Raw genomic sequence first — 20,813 nt, forward strand, 5'->3', positions numbered from 1 at the left:
ATCAAATGTAACCTGTGGTTTGTGGGTCTTTTTCAGCTGCTTGTCCATCCTCAACACTACTGATATACATGGCTGGAAGTGTGGGTAAGTCTACAGTAGTTACTCTTGTTGAGCTAAATGAATTGGCAATCAGTCTTAGACTAACTTATTTACTCCTGAATCTTCCTGTAAAAAAGCTTCCTTTTTTATAATTTGTCCGCTCATCAAAGCATGTCATTCAGGCTTTACTCATCAGATGTTTCATGCGTTTACGCTAGAGGCAATAGTGTTGATAAGATTTCAGATTCAAGACATTTAGGTAGCTGCCTCCCAGATTCCAACTCGTTGAGTCCAACATTCAGTTTGAAGTCTTATAAAACTCAATCAGTCTGTCGAAAGCAGCTCATTCTTCAGTTAGCAGATTAGCGTTGTCATTGGCTTGTACTGGGAGGTCAGCTCAGGGTTTATATTGAGTAGAGGTCTTTATCTCAGTTACTCTTTCACCCCCAGCTCCTGCTTTCCACTGCTGTGTTGTTCTTTAGAAATGTCCCAAAGTTATGAATGTGGCTTAATGATTACTGGAGTTAAGTGGTAATCTCAATCTTTCTCGAATTTAACAGTGCTCTATGCAACAATTCCCCCTGCAAATAGTACTTAATATCTATAAACATTGTTCAAACGTTCTCTCACTATGGCAGGTCGTCTCGTCTGTTCTTTAAGTACTGGCATCAGGAGGAGTTGTCCAGGCTGTTGGAGAGACTGGGGACAGCAGCACTTGTCATCCAGAAAAGTAAGGGTCACCAATAGTATCTGGAACATAATCACTCAAATGTCTGCCAAACAGCTTTATTGGCCTCTGTGAGATGTTGCTGCTTTTAAACTCAGGCCTGAGGCTAGAAAACCTCGCAGGTAGGTAGATTAGGTTATTATCATTGAAGTTAACATCGTTGAATCATGTCCCATCATGATGTATCCCGTGTGGCTCAGTTGGTAGAGCATGGTGTTTGCAACGCCAGGGTTGTGGGTTTGATTCCCACGGGGGACCAGTACAAAAAAAAAAACAGGGGAAAAAATGTATGAAATGTATGCATTCACTACTGTAAGTCGCTCTGGATAAGAGCATCTGCTAAATGACTAAAATGTAATGTATTTCAGACATTGCCGTTACTTGCAGTTTTAAGTGCTACCTGCAGTCTTTGTGTTGCAACCCTGTAAGATGGATGAAATTTCCATGTTATACTGTCTGGTATCTTGATTTCAAGGCCTGTCATTCAGTAGTAATGTTTCTCTCCTCTCAAAATCTCTTCACTGTATCTCCCCCTCTGGCTCTACTCCCCCTCTGGCTCTACTCCCCCTCTGGCTCTACTCCCCCTCTGGCTCTACTCCCCCTCTGGCACTACTCCCCCTCTGGCTCTACTCCCCCTCTGGCTCTTCTCCCCCTCTGGCTCTTCTCCCCCTCTGGCTCTTCTCCCCCTCTGGCTCTTCTCCCCCTCTGGCTCTTCTCCCCCTCTGGCTCTTCTCCCCCTCTGGCTCTTCTCCCCCTCTGGCTCTTCTCCCCCTCTGGCTCTATTCCCCCTCTGGCTCTATTCCCCCTCTGGCTCTCTGTTCAAATTGTCTCTGTTGCTGTGTTCTGCAGACTACCTCTCCCTCACCCTGTTCACATTGTCTCTGTTGCTGTGTTCTGCAGACTACCTCTCCCTCACCCTGTTCATTGTCTCTGTTGCTGTGTTCTGCAGACTACCTCTCTCTGCGCTACAGGAGGAAGTACCTGTCCCTACTGTTGGAGGTGAGCAGACAGAGGCAGGCTCAGAGAGAGAGGGAGGAGGAGCTGGAGGAGGAGAACAAGAGTAAGTAGACGGAATATCGATTTCCTTTTCTCTTTTGCCTTCTATCATCTCTCTTTCTTGCTCACCAATCTCCCTTCCTTCCAATCACCTACTTGTTCTCTTTCTCTCTACCACTGTTCTATTTTTGTTCTTGACCATTTTATCCCTCTTTCTCTCTACCCCTTTACATGCTTGTTGTCAAAGACATTTCTGTATGATGTCTTGAATATTTCAGCACTCAAGAATTTGTAAGGATCCTTGTCACTCACCATATGCAGCTCCATTAGTGCTGTATCAACAGTATTGTTTGTGTGTGTGTCTCTCAGGGCCCGTCTCTCCACCCGTGCCCCTACCCAGGAGGAAGAAGCCTCAGCCCCGGCCTCGCTCCATCATGCCCACAGCTGCCCACCTGGCCCCTGTCCCCCGGCCCCGCAACAAACAGTTTGAGGTGGGCCATATTGAGTTGAATTTATTTTGGGTAACAGACATACAAAATGTACAATGTGGACCCAGAGGGTATCACTTGAAAGTATTAATTAAAATGCTTGTTTCCAAAGTCCTCGATGGTACATTTCTACCCGCAAGACCCTGGCAACCTTTTAATTAATTTGAAATGGTGAAAAGTAATTTTCAGAAAGTAGTCTCTGGATCTCTGGTGCTAGCTAGCACATAGACAGCATGTTAGTTGAAACCTGCTATTGACTGATCTTGTACCCTTCGACAATCGCCCTCCCACTCTTTCCTCTGACATCCCCGCCTACACTCTGATGACTAAGGCCTAGATTCAATCAAATCAAGTGTTGGAGTTGTCCAATAGGTGAGCTGCTGCTGCTCCTAATCGTTGTCACAAAGCCAAAACCATCCCACTCCCGTTGGAAGTTCAGAACGGGAAAGTGTAGGCTATATAGAAATAAAGACACTCAAATAAAAAACCATTAAACTAAGGATTTCTATCAGCCTAATCGAGGTGTAGATTACATCACATTCCCGTGTTCCAACTTGTAAACAAGGCTGCATGGGATTTCTCTTATTACGATTCCATGTAGCCAATGGCAATGTCTGCTTTAGGTAGAATTCCAGGAGCTGCTTGTGAATTGGACAGCTGTAACACAGTTCCGACACTGCCAAAACAACCACTATGCGGATGTCGGCTAATGAGATCTGATTGAATAGAACCCTAAACTGAGCTTTAAACTACCCTAAGATTGACCCTATACGGTTCCCTCTGTCTCTCACAGGCCACTCCCTTTGACAACCTAGAGGTGCACAGTGAGCTGGCTGAGCTGATGGGCCAGGTAGGGGGAGAGGAGCGGGCCAGGGAGAGGAGCAAGAAGAGAATGGACAACATCCGCTGGTTCAAGGAGACGCAGGCCCGCAAGGTGGTCCGCAACGGTGCCTTCCCCTGCTGGTTCCATGGCATGATAACACGTAGGTCAGTAAGACAGGACCACACACAGCATATGTTTTACTATCCTTGTGGGGACCTAAAATTGATTTCCATTCAAAATCCTATTTTCCCAAACCTTAAACCTAACCCTAATTGTAACCCTAACTCCTCAGCCTAAAATAGCCTTTTCCTCATGGGGACCTGTGAAATGTCCACACGAGGGAGAATTGCCCTTGTTTTACTGTCCAGTACTAACGAGGATAGTAATGCACACTTCAGACTTAATTCTGTCAGATTTCAGGGTGGTTTTAAACGCACTGTGTATGTCTCCTCTCCAGACAAGCGGAGGATCTGATGACGGACAAGCCTGTAGGCTGCTTCCTGATTCGTGTAGGACAGAGCCGGGAGGGCTACACACTAACGTACAAGTAAGACTGAGGATAACAATCTGGATCCAAATGACCTTCCCCTACTGGGTCTTGTTCTCATCACATCACATTAGATCAGTGGTCACCTTGAGGAAGGGTGCAGTTAAGTGTATTTGAAAGGGGTTAACAGACGAGTAGAACAAGAGCAGAAGGCAGGGTTGTGTTCAGTAGGCAGTAAACTTTTTGACATAGATTGGAATGGGGAGGTACTAACTGAACTTGTCCAATTAGAGGGATTTTTGTTTTTCGTTGAAAATAGTTTTACTACAGTGTGCTGAAAACGACCCGACTCTATAGCATGACATATAAGACATTAAACCCCTAACTCCTGTTTGCTCCCTCACCCTGTTTGACCGATACGTACCCTTTACCCTCTGACATCTCCATCTATCCGATGTCAGGGGGGCGAACCGCTGTAGGCACTACATGATCGAGATGCAGTCCAACGGGAAGTATGTGATCCTGGGGGAGGATAAAGCCCACCCCTCCCTGCCTGACCTGGTGCAGCACCACAGCCGGGTGGGCATCAAGCCCTTCAACGAGCTGCTCACCACCTCCTGTGGACAGGTCAGCACTTGGGTCAAACCCCCTTTAGGGTCTGGCTCCTGTCGAATTTACTCACAGTTGGCACAGGCTCTGGCAGGACCTGTGTGTAATACTGTACGTTAAGAATGGATAATCAAACATTTATGCACTAATGTTATTCTGTCTGCTGTTCCAGACATGTGACCACAACACAGACTACGAGGACTTGAAGGGCCCGGATCACCTGGCTGTGGTCGACCGCAGGAGCACCATGTCTGGGGAAGAGGAGGGCGAGTCGAGCCCGGATCAGGTCCACCTGGAGTTCCAGCGGCTCTTCCTGCCGCCGGGGCAGAACCCCGACCTGGAGGCCCAGAGATCCCCTGTCCTCAGGCGGATATCTGACCGCAGACACCGGGCTGAAGGAGGAGGGGAGGCCCTGGGAGGGAAGCTCAGGGATGGGGAGAGAGGAAGAGCGTGGAGAGATGAGGGCGAGCGGGACCGCAGGAGCAGGCCCTTTCCCCGGTTGTATCCTTCCATCCGATTGGCTATGAGGGAGATCCAACAGGTGAGAGGCAATGATAAGGAAAGGGAAGAGGGTGGATAGATGGGAGACTTAATATGTTCAATGATAAGGTGATAGGTCATTAAAGTCTAAACTATATGTCCAATGTATTAAAGGGATACTTCAGGATTTTGACAATGAAGCCATTCCATCTACTTCCCTAGTCTGATTAACTTGTGGAAACCATTTTTATGTCACAATTCATGCTGGAGTACTGTGCCCCGAGTGTTCATTCATCTGCATTAATAAAGAATTGTGGAATCGTTTATGGGTTTGTGATCTTTTCTGTATTGTGTCTGCAGCACTTTTCAGATGTCCAGGAACAGAGCCCCGCTGTCTCTCACAGTACATCCAAACCCTCCTGGAGGAGGACAGGTAGGTCATAGTAGCTACGTGCATGCCCCGCCCACCTGACGAGCTGTCTTTTCAGCCATCTATTTCCTGTGTTTGAGGGGTGCAGAATCCACTTGTCACTTAAATGTGGCTGTATTGATTGCTTTCATTTTAGTCCTGGGACTAAAATGTCGCAGGACTAAATTTAAATTAAATAATGTTACGACCGCGGAAATGATTGTAATGACCTGTCAAACCCACCCCGGTAATGGCTGAAATGGGCTCAGTGGAATGCGTTGTCTTCCTGTTGCATCTAAAAAAATGCTTAAACTTTGTTGGAGATTTAACACACCTCGACACTTACAGCACAAGAAAGAGAAGAAAGAACTTTATTTTGATGGATGTACATTTTTTGCATGAATTTAAAAAAGTTATAATTTACAGTACAGTTAGAGGCGCTGAAATGAAAGCAACTGCCGAAAATGAACACTCAAATTATAGTGATATTGTGTCTGATCTTGCAAACAATGTAAAGTATGTATAGATGAGTGTAATCTAAAGCCAAGCGTGTTGCTATTGACACACTTGTTGAATTATGCAACAGAACGTGACAACAGTATTAGTGAAGCAGTCTAGACCGTGCAGGTAGGCCTAAACAGAGCACGGTTTTGGTGGTTGCTGCCCTGTTCCACCCCTTTGTTAATATATTAATATATGCAAATATACCCAGTGCATTTATACAAATGAGGCACATATAATTTTCTTTATTTTAACACAACATATATTTAAAAAAATACCTGATACCATTAGAAAATGTATTTAGGAGTGCATTCTAAGAAACGAGAAGTGTAATTTGACACATTAATACCTGAATTCCCACAAATCCCTGAACTGTATGTGCTATAATTCAGTCAACATCTGATGTTTTAAAAAAAAAAATGTAAACCATTGTCCAACTATTGTATTTATTAGAACTATTGTATTTATTATTGTTTTTAAAACCTTTTAACAATTTGTATGAATGTTGCTGGTCATAGTTCTGGCCGACAGGGATCAACAAGGCATTGTGCAATACATTGTGTCCAGACGTCTCTGTCGTGTAGAATATTCAGCCAAGCAGTGATTTTAAACTGACTTATGCTATTTTTGTTTCTGTTGCAGATTCATAACCCATGTGATGGAGGGAGTTCATTCAAAGCTGCTATTTGTTGTTTTTGCCCATCTGAATGAGTTAACTGGACCTTATTCTGTCAAGCGTTAACCAGGTTTTTATAAACAAATTGTAAGGAGATTCCTTGTTTTACTAGGGTTTTATTTAGTCACAATTTTAATATAAATTTGTTTGTTTCTGAATATTGTTTTATGTGTGTATGTAAATTATTCAGTGGGAATTTTACATTCACTGTTTTACTGAATGTGTTTTTTACATTTTAGATATCTGGTTGTCCTCAAGTTTTTTTCTTCATAATAATAAAATCTGCAGTCAAAAAAGCTTAGGCCACAGCCATGAATTCCTTCTTTAGTTCCACCATATCAGTCATCAGTGAGGTGTGTTTTTAACAGTTAAAGAATCACCCAATATGCTTGCAGACCTGTGGAGAGGAGTGGTTTGGGCTTCAACAGATATTACTAGCAGCCAGTGATATTCAGAGTAGTAGATCACAGCCCAGTTTCCCAAAATCATCTTAAAGTTAAGTTCATCTTATAATCAATCATATGACATATGGTTCTAACGATGAATTTATTAGCCTTACGATGCTTTTGGAACACCAGGCCCAAAACCATAGAGGCCTCTATTTGCCAAAAGGCCATGTTGTCATGGGCAGTGCCATTGAGGGCTTCCACCATTTTAATGTAGCCAACTGGGTGGGACTTCCAACTTCATTGGTTGATCCCTCCTGGTGACTCTGTTGGAGTCATGTCCAACCGGGTCACCAGGAGCGATCAGCCAATCATGAAGAAGAAAATTAACTACTTCAAAATGGAGAGAGACTCAAATTAATAAAGTACTATCTTTTGGTGCTGTCAGACACTATAATGACACAGATGCAAAGATGAGTCCTCGATCTCTATGATCAGAACAGGCAAACAGGAGTCAGTGGGCCATAGATCTAAATCGACCATATACTGTAGGACTCCAAATCTCATTGGATCTCAGGGTTCTAGCTCTCGCACTGTGTACCGTCTACTCCATCCAAGGTAATGTGATGCTGCTGTGAAACTCTTATGGATATACATTGTGCACAACTCATGGATGTCAGAAAATTATTCGAGATGGATGTCGCAGCTGGAAAGTAATAAATGAGCGAACTTGTGAGTGAAATTAATGAAGATCACATGACTGAGGAAAATATTGCCATGGTTAAGGATAATATTGAAGTGAGTGACAATCGGGAGCCTATTGAGAAACAAAAAATGGTTGGAATTGTCAAACATTGGAATGTTTGATGAAAGTATTGAGCAGTGGAGCTCATATACAGAATGGTTAGAATATTTTGTTCTTGCAAATGACATTGAGGACAAAATGGTGCCTACATTTCTTTTGTGTAATAGGGCCAAACATTTAATTTACTACGCATCCTGCTACAGCCAGACAGGCCAGGTAATACGACATATGGTGATATTGTGGGAATCATGAAAGGAGACTTTTCACCAAAACCACTAGTTGCTGAAAGGTTTAGGTTCCAAAGAAGAAATATCAGAAATAGGGAGAATCAGTGACAATGTTTGCTGCTGTGTTAATTTAACTCACAATGCTCTGATAGTTTATTTATGTTCTAAATTACACCATTAGAGACAGACTAGTATGTGGGATACGGAGGAAGCCACACGAGACTGTTAACAGAAAGTATTCTGACCTTGGCAAAGGCCATAGAAGTCAGTGTTTCCATGGAACTAGCTGCTAAAGAGGCTCAGCCGTAGAGTTAATCAGGAAAGTGCGCAGAGTTGCTACATTTTTCACCACCACCATAGGCCCTGTTCCCAAGAATGCCAAGGTAACCCGTCTAAATTACTATCACGCCATAGCACTCACATCTAGCCATGAAATGCTTTGAAATGCTCATCATGGCTCACATGGCTCACATCAACACCATCAATCCCAGATACCCTGGACCCACTCCAAATGCATATTATTGCATTCCACACTGCCCTCTCCCACCTGGAAAAGATCAACACCTATGTGAGAATGTTGTTCATTGACTACACCTCAGCGTTTAACACCACAGTGTCCTCCAAGCTCGTCACTAAGCTCAGGACCCTGGCACTGAAAACCTCCGTCTGCAACTGGCTCCTGGACTTCCTGACGGGCTGCCCCCAGGGGTTGAGGTAGCCATGCTGGTTAAGTGTGCCTTGAATTCTTTATAAATCACTGACCGTGTCACCAGCAAAGCAACCCCATCCATCACACCTCCTCCTCCATGCTTCACGGGGGAAACCACACATGAAGAGGTCATCCGTTCACCTACTCTGCGTCTCACAAAGACACGGCGGTTGGAACCAAAAATCTCAAATTTGGACTCATCAGACCAAAGGACAGATTTCCACCAGTCTAAAGTCCATTTGCTCGTGTTTCTTGGCCCAAGCAAGCCTCTTCTTCCTGTTGGTGTCCTTTAGTAGCAGTTTCTTTGCAGCAATTCAACCATGAAGGCCTGATTCACACAGTCTCCTCTGAACAGTTGATGTTGGGATGTCTGTTACTTGAACTCTGTGAAGCATTTATTTGGGCTGCAATTTCTGAGGCTGGTAACTCTAATGAACTTATCCTCTGCAGCAGAGGTAACTCTGGGTCTTCCTTTCCTGTGGCGGTCCTCATGAGAGCCAGTTTCATCATAGCGCTTGATGTTTTTTTCCGACTGTACTTGAAGAAACTTTCAAAGTTCTTGAAAAAAATTCTGCATTGACTGACCTTCATGCCTTAAAGTAATGATGGACTGTCGTTTCTCTTTGCTTATTTGATCTGATCTTGCCATAATATGGACTTTGTCTTTTACCAAATAGGGCTGTCTTCTGTATATCAACCCTACCTTGTCACAACACAACTGATTGGCTCAAACGCATTAAGAAGGAAATAAATTCCACATATTAACTTTTAACAAGGCACACCTGTTAATTGAAATGCATTCCATGTGACTACCTCATGAAGCTGGTTGAGAGAATGCCAAGAGTGCAAAGCTGTCAAGGCAAAGGGTGGCTACTTTGAAGAATCTAAAGTATAAAATATGTAACACTTCTTTTTGGTTACTACATGATTCCTTATGTTTTATTTCATAGTTTTGATGTCTTCACTATTATTCTACATGGTAGAAAATAGTAAAAATAAAGAAAATCCCTTGAATGAGTAAGTGTGTCCCAACTTTAACTGGAACTGTAAGTTTTCAAACCCCTGAGTCTATACATTTTAGAATCACCTTTGGCTGTGATTACAGCTGTGAAAACACACCTGGATTGTACAATATTTGCACATTATTTTTTTAATTCTTCAAGCTCTGTCAAGTTGGTTGTTGATCATTGCTAGACAGCCAATTTCAAGTCTTGCCATATATTTTCTAGCTGATTTAACTAAAACTGTAACTAGGCCACTCAGAAACATTCACTGTCATCTTGGTAAGCAACTCCAGTGTATATTTGGCCTTGTGTTTAAGGTTCTTTTCCTGTTGAAAAGTGAATCTATCTATTGGGGTTGTGCCGCAGAATATCATGGCATGGGGTTCTATGAGTTGTAGACTGAGCATGTTCAATATGTATGGTTGAACTAAATCATGTCTCCCGTCTCATCATTATTGAATTGTTATGAAGATGTGGTTATGAAACCCACAAGACATAACAATAATCTCTTCATTTTGAATTATGTATGATCACCTATCTGAGAAAGTACTGTAAATATCTGGAAAATGTGTCTTCCCTACACATCATAGTTTTTTGATTTTTTTCAACTTTGAAATTAGCCACTAGTAGGACCTTACACATAACTGCCAATAACTTAATAAAACATCTGATTGGCTCAGAATAAAAACTGGTTTGGATCTGACAACCAGATTTAATTTGTTGAAACACCAAACAGCATTTTTTAATCAATGGGTAGTGAGCTCATTGTATGTTTACCCTAGATAATTAGGCCTAGTTCATTCTAATCACTTATTACCATACTGCCATTAATCTCATAGGCTACTTGTAATTCTTCCATATTTCATTAGTTAAGTAGGCAGTTTACCATTTCTTCATCCATGTATGCGTTGGATTGCTCGTCCAATTTACTATGATGAAATGCAAATTGGTTATGATCGACGATAGGTCAGTCATCCAAGGACGCTGTAGTAGGCCAGTGACTTAACAATTAGGTCAGCGGGAGGGGGGAAGTCAGGGAGAGGATTTCTGTGCGCTCTCTAACATCACACATTCTAAACCCTCAAATGATTTACCTCAAGTGGTTTGTACATTCTGGTGTATGTAAAAACTTTAACTCACCACTAGCTCTGTCTCCCTCCTGTGGTTGATAATGATATAGGCCTGTAGCCCACACACCTTGTTGGGGTTATTATATCATCACAGCAGGTGGTGGAGCTCAAGACAAGGCAATACAAAGTCTAGATGTTGGCCCCAATATTTACTTCCATTATATAAGATCCAACAGTGTAGCTGTTGCACCATGCCAAAAATGAAGCAATGGCCACATTCCAGCATAGAATATCCAGCAGTGATTCTACACATATTATGTGAAATTTTGTGATATTATGTTGCCCTTGCAGATTATATTCCCTCCATCCCTTGGCAGGTATGCAAGCAGACATGAGCTCTGTGGTCCATGTGTGACACAGGGAGGCTGGTGGATTGGGGCTAAGCAGTTTCTATGGCAACAGAGGATGAGCGATGCTGCGGTAAACAGTGAGGTGGCGAGCCCGGGGATGATGCCTGAAAAGGCTGTTTCTTCCTTACTCTTCTCACGCTCTACCTTGCTGCTCCCATTGTCATGGCTACTGGACAGTCTTTGGGCCATGCCATTGTCAAAACATAAGGAAGGAGGCTAAAGTATAGTATCTCAGTCACACCAAGGCATGTAGGATTACACAGGCAGAACACAAGGCATATGTTCCCATCTTTTCAAGCAGTTGATAGACCCATTTCCTTTGACGGCACCTGAGGTCACCTTTAATTCTCTATCATCCAACTGCTTATTGTATCATAACATAAATTCTTTGTGCTTTGGGACAGGTAAATATAGGGCCCAAGAAACCATTTTCCTTTGCAAAACCAGTACAAAGGATATGTCAGATTATCATTTTATTGCTACACTGTATAATTTTGATTGACTAGGGTGCTACAATTTTTTTTCTCCATAATATTTTTTCTCTCTCAAATGCTACCATATGCACCAGAAAACTGTTTACAAATAGAAAAATACAAAACCACATGTACACCACTCACCGATTTGTGAGGGGAAAGAATGTACAATGAAAAACATGTTGGAGTTTAGAAAGCTATAGTACCTTTGGTGAAGAGAAATAAAAACAGTGGGGCAGGATTGATAAAACCAGCATGAAATGACTTCAACTAAGCTGCCGTTTCAAACACGGAGATAACAGAATTGCACATTTTTTGTCTTGTTCTTTTTCTAGGATTAAAAAAGAGGAGATCCAAGGTCCACAAGCAGAGCTGAAATACATTTGAGGAAAATCCTCACGAGTTTCACAGCTACTTTAGTATTCATCCAGTGCATCTTCAGTCCAGGGGAGACTCCAGTAGATAAAACAGGGAGGGCCACAAAAGCACTCCCAATATTCTCCTAGACAAAGAGAGATCCTATTCCAAACCTCTAGCACCTGGATGATGATGAGGATGATGACTATGCAGACTAATGGGAACTGGAATCATGTAGTTAAGGCTTGGGTTAACAACAACTCAGTGGACATGTACATTACACAGTATGTTTCACACAGTAGAAGGTGTAATATTATGTCTAGTGATGTTTAATGAGTGTATTACATATTACACAGTATGTTTCGGATGTCACTTTCCGGCCAAGCTGCAACGCCGGAAGATCTACTTCTATTCTCTTCTTAAAATCAAATAATATTTTAAACCTAACCTTAACCACACTGCTAACCTTATTCCTAATCCTAACCTCAAATTAAGACCATAAATGTTGACAATATATCGCCAATTTTGATTTAGCAGCTTGGCCATATTTTCGGGAATCGTATGTTTCCCACAATGGTAGATGTAATTTGTAAGTGACATGAGTATACTCTGAGAAGATGGTAAATACAGTAGAGGTGTGATTTCTATGGTTCTTTCAGAGCTGATGCCTTATTACTGTAGAGCAGTGGTCTGAACCGCAGATCAATTCCCAATATCATCTGCCATGTATTTTCTGGTATACGAAGGCTTTGACAGCACGAGGCTGCCATTACAGGAGGGATTGCTATATACATTTATTCCCACAGCAGGTGCTAAAGTTTGTAATTACAGAATTGTATGAAACATAAGCCACAGTGTGGTTGGCCTAGACATACTAAAGGAGGCTGTCATTGAGACAGAAACAAGACATACAAATCAACACTCATACAAACACACAGTGGATGATATTGCCTGATGTCCAGTTGTAAAAGTGAGCTGTCCAACGTTATCAAGTGCCAAAGACAGGAGGGGCGATCACCTACAGGAACTGATACACTACATACACTACATACACATTCACACACAACAACATATACATGCACTGTTTCAAACTGCCAAAAAGTGCTGTCTTGTGCTTAAACATTTCACACTGTTGGTTGTCGCACCAACAAATGTGTTATCTGCATTGACTGCCATTTCAAAAGCAACAGAAACCCTGAAGACAACTGTCTTCATCACCACATAGTAATGTAGGTAGAACCAAAGGAGTTAAGGCCACATGGGGAAAATCAGGGTAAAAATTGTATCCAGGGTAAAAAAAAAAGAGGAAAGTAAAAGTGTTTGCATCAGATGTCATAAATGCATATCAACCCTTGCTATGTCAATTACCCATACACACCCAAGAGTACAATGTCCCGCTTGTCTGTTTCAAGATGATGAGGTGTGACAAGATGTGAAGCCCCTGGTCAGTAGATCACAGGTTGAGGGAGTATGTTCTACTTAGCAGGCATCATTGAGCTCCAGTGCTTTAGGGCTCTATTCAATCTGCATTGCAGCTTTACAGCGTGCTTGAAATTTAAAGGCCATGTTCCTGCTTTAGCGGAGACTGTATTCACTGTAAACGCTGCATATGTCAGCTCAATCGGAATTGACCTCTACATTTCTATCGTGGAATCTGCAACGCTTCAGCTTTACAGATTAAATAGTGCCCTTAGTGAAGGTCAGAAGCTTTCCCAATTGGCAACATGCTCTTCCGTTGATAGGCAACATTCTCTTCCGTCGATGGGCAACATTCTCTTCCGTCGATGGCCACCAGGGGGTAGGCATGCTCAGGTCCTGATGTCCAGCTAGGCCAGCCCGACTCCACCCATCAAAAGACGGAGCCACTGTGGTGGAAGTGGACAGTGATGCATCGGAATTACAGTAGTGTGCACATTTGGAAATAAACTAAAACAAAGGCCAGATTTTGGTTGTGTCTGAAGGACGAAGGAGAGACAGTAGCAGGCCTACAACAATTTCAAGGCATCATAGATGCAAGAATATTCTCATACCCACTATATGTTTACTCTGAAGTGCTAAAATTAGACACAGTTCATGTTCTCTCTCATGCCATCTATATAATAGCAGGACATTTTAGTAAGGGAGAAAATGGGTATAAACCATCATAAGACACACAAAAAACAACAGATATGATCCCTTTTTTAAACATATTTAGAGCAGGGCTCTCCAACCCTGTTCCTGGAGCGCTACGGTCATGTAGGTTTTCACTCCAACCATATTTTAGCGCACCTGATTCTAATAATTAGCTTGTTGATAAGCTGAATCAGGTCTGTTACAACTGGGGTCGGAGTGAAAACCTACAGGAGGGTAGCTCCAGGAACAGGGTCGGAGTGAAAACCTACAGGAGGATAGCTCCAGGAACAGGGTCGGAGTGAAAACCTACAGGAGGCTAGCTCCAGGAACAGGGTTGGAGAGCCCTATTTAAGTGTAACATTTAGGAGGTTAGCGCCTTCTGTCCCTTTGGAGCTAGGACTGCAGTACCCTATTTGTCCTTTAGGGAGTGTAATGGCAGTTTTGAGCTGCATTATGCTCAGTCCCCTCTCCTCTACGGCCCGCTGTTGTTGAAGCTGGAGTTGTTACTGCTGCAGCTCTCCTCATAGGTGGGAGGGGGTTCTGTAAGATCCGCATACAAACCAGAGAAACAGTCAGACTAATAGTAGGCCATTGTTCATTTATCATCATAATGACACAGAAGTGATTTACAGAATCAACTCCAGACAGGTTAAACTGTGTGTAGGAGCAGCAAGTGGTGACTAACTATGTAATAGTTCTGTATTAGGCAGGGGTGACTCACCATGTGGGTAGTCCCAGGTGCTGTACTCAGGGGGGAGTATGAGAGGACAGGACGTGGGTACTGGGGTGACGTTTCCCTCTGTGAAGAAAGGGATGGTGGACCCAGTGGACACACAGAACAAAGGCGCAGAGGTGTCGTCGGCACGTCGCTGGCTGGGTGGGAAAGCTGCACCGGGAGCGTAGCTAAATGCGCTGGGGGACATGGTGGGGGGCTGGCCGGATTGGTCCTGCTGGGAGTGGCTCTTAGTAGGGATCTCCTCGCTGACTGAACCCTCTGCACCCAACTCCTCCTCCAGGTCCTCCTCAGCTGGGGGTGCGCTGGGGGTAACCCCTTCCAGGCCGGTGTTAGGGCTGATGGGTGTTGGGGCTGGGGTTGAGGGCATAGCTCGTGACGGGGTCAAGTTGACAGCGATGTTCCCGATGTAGATGGGTAAAGTGACAACCGTCTCAGGGGATTTTAGTGATACCTGCAGTGTTCACAAAGACACAATGCCAATGTGTTTAAATATCCTGTCATCCCAGATGATCCTTTAAGTACAGTACTGACACAAATCGCTTTGCCATACTGTATGACGACCAAGACATCTGATCTGTTCAGATTACCATAGTTATAATCCCTGAACTCAAAAGAGACCTCTGAAACTGAGCATGAATGACTTACAGCATACTACATGGCAGGTGCATTGGGTTAATGAGAGGATTACTACAGTATGATACTGTATGAGCAACATTGTCTGGTTCATATTGCAACTATAACTACAGAATGAACAGTATGAGAATGGCTTACCAAGAAAAACTTCCAAAAGGACCTTTTAACCTCTAATTAGTCCTTTTGGAAGTTTTTCTTGGTAAGCAACTCTCATGATTTTTGTCATTGTTGTTGAGCACCCCTCCTTGCCTTTGTTTGCTGAAGCGCGAAGGGCCCACCTGAACTCTATAGAATGAACACTATACAACTGCTAAAACGCTGAAATACCACCTGTGAAACAACATGCTTTAATCGGGTGGATGCCCATCAGAGCACTCGATTGAGGATGTTACTAACCTGGATGAAGTAGTCGATCTCTATGAGGCTGCAGCCGGCCAGGGCAGACTGGGGGAGGGGCGGTACAATGATCTGCTCTCGCCACTCAGCGTGTTTCCCCGCCTTCACTCCCGCCCCCTCTACCTCTGCTATGGTCCGCAGGTCGTACAAAGCTCGTTTGGTCTTATAAGTCACTTTCTGAGCAAGATAAAAGGAGGAGGGGTATCAGAGACAAGATCTACATCTAACAAACATACAGCCTAGAGTAAACAATACAGACAAACACTACAGATCAAATATATACACAAAAAATACTCTAAAGTATGCGGACAGCTGCTCGTCGAACATCTCATTCCAAAATCCTAGGCATTAACATGGAGTTGGTCCCACCTTTGCTGCTATAACAGCCTTCACTTTTCTGGGAAGGCTTTCCACTCGATGTTGGAACATTGCTGAAGGTACTTCCATTCAGCCACAAGAGAATTAGTGAGATCAGGCACGCAGTCGGAGTTCCAATTCATCCCAAAGGTGTTCGATAGGGTTGAGGTCAGGGCTCTGGGCAGGCCAGTCAAGTTCTTCCACACCAATCTCGACAAACCACTTCTGCATGGACCTCACTTAGTGCACGGGGGCATTGTCATGATGAAACAGGAAAGGGCCTTCCCCAGACTGTCGCCACAAAGTTGAAGCACAGAATAGTCTAGAATGTAATTGTATGCTATAGCGTTACAATTTACCTTCACTGGAACTAAGGGGCCTAGCCCGAACCATGAAAAACAGCCTCAGACCATTATTCCTCCTCCACCAAACTTTACAGTTGGCACTATACATTGGGGCAGGTAGCGTTCTCCTGGCATCTGCCAAACCCAGTTTAGTCCGTCTGACTGCCAGATGGTGAAGCGTGATTCATCACTCCAGAGAACGCGTTTCCATTGCTCCAGAGTCCAATGACAGTGAGCTTTACACCACTCCAGCCAACGCTTGGCATTGCGCATGGTGATCTTAGGCTTGTGTGCGGCTGCTCGGCTATGGAAACCCATTTCATGAAGTTTCTGACGAACAGTTCTTAAGCTGACGTTGCTTCCAGAGGCAGTTTGGAACTCAGTAGTGAGTGTTGCAACCGAGGACAGACAAATTTTACGTGCTACATGCTTCAGCATTTAGCGGTTCCGTTCTGTGAACTTGTGTGGCCTACTACTTCGCGCCTAACCCATTGTTGCTCCTAGACATTTCCACTTCACAATAACAGCACTTACAGTTGACCGGGGCAGCTCTAGCAGGGCAGAAATTTGATGAACTGACTTGTTGGAAAGGTGGCATCCTATGACGATGCCACGTTGAAAGCCACTGAGCTCTCCAGTAAGGCCATTCTACTGCCAATGTTTGTCTATGGAAATTGCATGGCTGTGTGCTAAATTTTATACAACTGTCAAGCAACGGTGTGGTTGAAATAGCCGAATCCACTAATTTGAAGGGGTGTCCACATACTTTAGTATATATAGTGTATCAGCATTTGATCAGAAGTTACACCAGAAGCAACATGAAACCGTGAGACCATGGTCGTGTGGTACCTGTATGAGACTGGCCAGCACGCAGCCCGTGTCCTTGCCTGACTTGTTGTGGATCTCAGTGGCTAGTCTGATGATCTGGCCTGGTGTATATCCCCTCAGGTCACTGCAAGCCTTCAGCATGAGGGTGCCCGTCTTCACCAGGAGATAGCTGAACCTCTTAGTGGTCACAGCATAACTGGGTTGCTGGGGAGAAGCAGTCATAGGAAGGGTAAAACAACCAGTTCTGAGGGACAGATAAACAGAGCGTAGTAACAGAAATAAGAGCTGGGGGGAAGACCTCTTGTAATCTTTAATTATGGATGAGAAAGTGGTTCACTGCGCTCATCGTGCAGAAATCAAATCCCATAACTATCAAACAAAATAAGGCATGATCAAATAAGTGGGCACTCTACAGGTAGTCAGTCCACTGTCCTCTTCAGAAATATATACTGTTCCAGTACACAGTCTATAGCCAAGTACTATATATATATATATATATATATATATATATATATATATATATATATATATATATATATATACACACATATATATATACATATATACATATATATACATATATATATACATATACATATATATACACATATATATACATACATATATATATATATATACATACATATATATACACATACACATATATACATATACATATATACATATACATATATACATACACATATATACATATATATACATATATATATATACATATATATACACATATATATATATATACACATATATATACACACACATATATACACACACACACACACACACACACACACACACACACACACACACACACACACACACATATATATATATATATATACTGCTCAAAAAAATAAAGGGAACACTTAAACAACACAATGTAACTCCAAGTCAATCACACTTCTGTGAAATCAAACTGTCCACTTAGGAAGCAACACTGATTGACAACACATTTCACATGCTGTTGTGCAAATGGAATAGACAACAGGTGGAAATTATAGGCAATTAGCAAGACACCCCCAATAAAGGAGTGGTTCTGCAGGTGGTGACCACAGACCACTTCTCAGTTCCTATGCTTCCTGGCTGATGTTTTGGTCACTTTTGAATGCTGGCGGTGCTTTCACTCTAGTGGTAGCATGAGACGGAATCTACAACCCACACAAGTGGCTCAGGTAGTGCAGCTCATCCAGGATGGCACATCAATGCGAGCTGTGGCAAGAAGGTTTGCTGTGTCTGTCAGCGTAGTGTCCAGAGCATGGAGGCGTTACCAGGAGACAGGCCAGTACATCAGGAGACGTGGAGGAGGCCGTAGGAGGGCAACAACCCAGCAGCAGGACCGCTACCTCCGCCTTTGTGCAAGGAGGAGCAGGAGGAGCACTGCCAGAGCCCTGCAAAATGACCTCCAGCAGGCCACAAATGTGCATGTGTCTGCTCAAACGGTCAGAACAGACTCCATGAGGGTGGTATGAGGGCCCGACATCCACAGGTGGGGGTTGTGCTTACAGCCCAACACCGTGCAGGACGTTTGGCATTTGCCAGAGAACACCAAGATTGGCAAATTCGCCACTGGCGCCCTGTGCTCTTCACAGATGAAAGCAGGTTCACACTGAGCACATGTGACAGACGTGACAGAGTCTGGAGACGCCGTGGAGAACGTTCTGCTGCCTGCAACATCCTCCAGCATGACCGGTTTGGCGGTGGGTCAGTCATGGTGTGGGGTGGCATTTCTTTGGTGGGCTCCAGCCCTCCATGTGCTCGCCAGAGGTAGCCTGACTGCCATTAGGTACCGAGATGAGATCCTCAGACCCCTTGTGAGACCATATGCTGGTGCGGTTGGCCCTGGGTTCCTCCTAATGCAAGACAATGCTAGACCTCATGTGGCTGGAGTGTGTCAGCAGTTCCTGCAAGAGGAAGGCATTGATGCTATGGACTGTTCCGCCCATTCCCCAGACCTGAATCCAATTGAGCACATCTGGGACATCATGTCTCACTCCATCCACCAACGCCACGTTGCACCACAGACTGTCCAGGAGTTGGCGGACGCTTTAGTCCAGGTCTGGGAGGAGATCCCTCAGGAGACCATCCGCCACCTCATCAGGAGTATGCCCAGGCGTTGTAGGGAGGTCATACAGGCACGTGGAGGCCACACACACTACTGAGCCTCATTTTGACTTGTTTTAAGGACATTACATCAAAGTTGGATCAGCCTGTAGTGTGGTTTTCCACTTTAATTTTGAGTGTGACTCCAAATCCAGACATCCATGGGTTGATAAATTGGATTTCCATTGATTATTTTTGTGTGATTTTGTTGTCAGCACATTCAACTATGTAAAGAAAAAAGTATTTAATAAGATTATTTCCTTCATTCAGATCTAGGATGTGTTATTTTAGTGTTCCCTTTATTTTTTTGAGCAGTGTATATATATATATATATATACATATATATACATATATATATATATATATACATATATACACATATATATATATATATATATATACATATATATATATATATATATATATACACATATATATATATATATATATATATATATATATATATATATACACATATATATATACACACACACATACATATATATATATATATATATATATATATACATATACCACTATTCAAAAGTTTGGGGTCACTTATAAATGTCCTTGTTTTTGAAAGAAAAGCTATTTTTTTGGTCCATTAAAATAACATCAAGTTGATCAGAAATACAGTGTAGACATTGTTAATGTTGTAAATGACTGTTGTAGCTGGAAATGGCAGATTTTTTATGGAATACCTACATAGGCATACAGAGGCCCATTATCAGCAACCATCACTCCTGTGTTCCAATGGCACATTGTGTTAGCTAATCCAAGTTTATCATTTTAAAAGTTTAATTGATCATTATAAAACCCTTTTGCAATTATGTTAGCACAGCTGAAAACTGTTGTTTTGATTAAAGAAGCAATAAAACTGGCCTTCTTGAGACTAGTTGAGTATCTGGAGAATCAGCATTTGTGGGTTCGTTTACAGGCTCAAAATGGCCAGAAACAAAGAACTTACTTCTGAAACTCGTCAGTCTATTTCTTGTTCTGAGAAATGAAGGCATTTCATTGTGAGAAATTGGCAAGAACAATGCCAATTCATATAATGTTTACATACCCTACATTACTCATCTCATATGTATATACTGTACTCTATACCATCTACTGCATCTTGCCATCTTGATGTAATGTATCACTAGCCACTTTAAACAATGCCACTTTTATATGTTTACATATCCTACATTACTCATCTCATATGTATATACTGTACTCTATACCATCCACTGCATCTTGCCTATGCCGTTCTATACCATCACTCATTCATATATTTTTTTATGTACATATTCTTATTCATTCCTTTACACTTGTGTGTATAAGGTAATTGTTGTGAAATTGTTAGCTTAGATTACTCGTTGGATATTACTGCATTGTCGGAACTAGAAGCACAAACATTTCGCTACACTCGCATTAACATCTGCTAACCATGTGTATGTGACAAATAAAATTTGATTTGATTTGAGAAACTGAAGATCTCATACAACGCTGTGTACTACTCCCTTCACAGAACAGCGCAAACTGTCTCTAACCAGAATAGAAAGAGGAGTGCACAACTGAGCAAGAGGACAAGTACATTCGAGTGTCTAGTTTGAGAAAGAGACACC

General features: G+C 42.8%; 2 protein-coding genes across 2 annotated transcripts in view; one reads left to right on the forward strand and one right to left on the reverse strand.

Moving 5' to 3' along the window:
• Positions 1-6,531, forward strand: part of LOC115204123 (myosin-IIIb) — a 51,262-nt gene extending 44,731 nt beyond the window's left edge. The window contains exons 21-30 of the mRNA XM_029769452.1: positions 37-84; positions 678-769; positions 1,716-1,826; positions 2,132-2,253; positions 3,044-3,237; positions 3,531-3,620; positions 4,022-4,187; positions 4,342-4,710; positions 5,010-5,082; positions 6,202-6,531. Coding sequence (XP_029625312.1) covers positions 37-84; positions 678-769; positions 1,716-1,826; positions 2,132-2,253; positions 3,044-3,237; positions 3,531-3,620; positions 4,022-4,187; positions 4,342-4,710; positions 5,010-5,082; positions 6,202-6,209 — 1,273 coding nt within the window. The 3' untranslated portion in view covers positions 6,210-6,531. The remainder of the gene's footprint in view (positions 1-36; positions 85-677; positions 770-1,715; positions 1,827-2,131; positions 2,254-3,043; positions 3,238-3,530; positions 3,621-4,021; positions 4,188-4,341; positions 4,711-5,009; positions 5,083-6,201) is intronic.
• Positions 6,532-14,174: 7,643 nt separating this feature from the next.
• The window catches only part of arrdc1b (arrestin domain containing 1b), a 57,284-nt gene continuing 50,645 nt past the window's right edge, over positions 14,175-20,813 (reverse strand). Inside the window, exons 5-8 of the mRNA XM_029769454.1 lie at positions 17,104-17,286; positions 15,554-15,730; positions 14,510-14,975; positions 14,175-14,328 (exon numbers count right to left, since the gene is read on the reverse strand). Of these exons, the coding sequence (XP_029625314.1) occupies positions 14,261-14,328; positions 14,510-14,975; positions 15,554-15,730; positions 17,104-17,286 (894 nt within the window). The 3' untranslated portion in view covers positions 14,175-14,260. The remainder of the gene's footprint in view (positions 14,329-14,509; positions 14,976-15,553; positions 15,731-17,103; positions 17,287-20,813) is intronic.

Source organism: Salmo trutta, chromosome 12 (genome assembly GCF_901001165.1).
Source record: "Salmo trutta chromosome 12, fSalTru1.1, whole genome shotgun sequence".
Lineage (NCBI taxonomy): Eukaryota > Metazoa > Chordata > Actinopteri > Salmoniformes > Salmonidae > Salmo > Salmo trutta.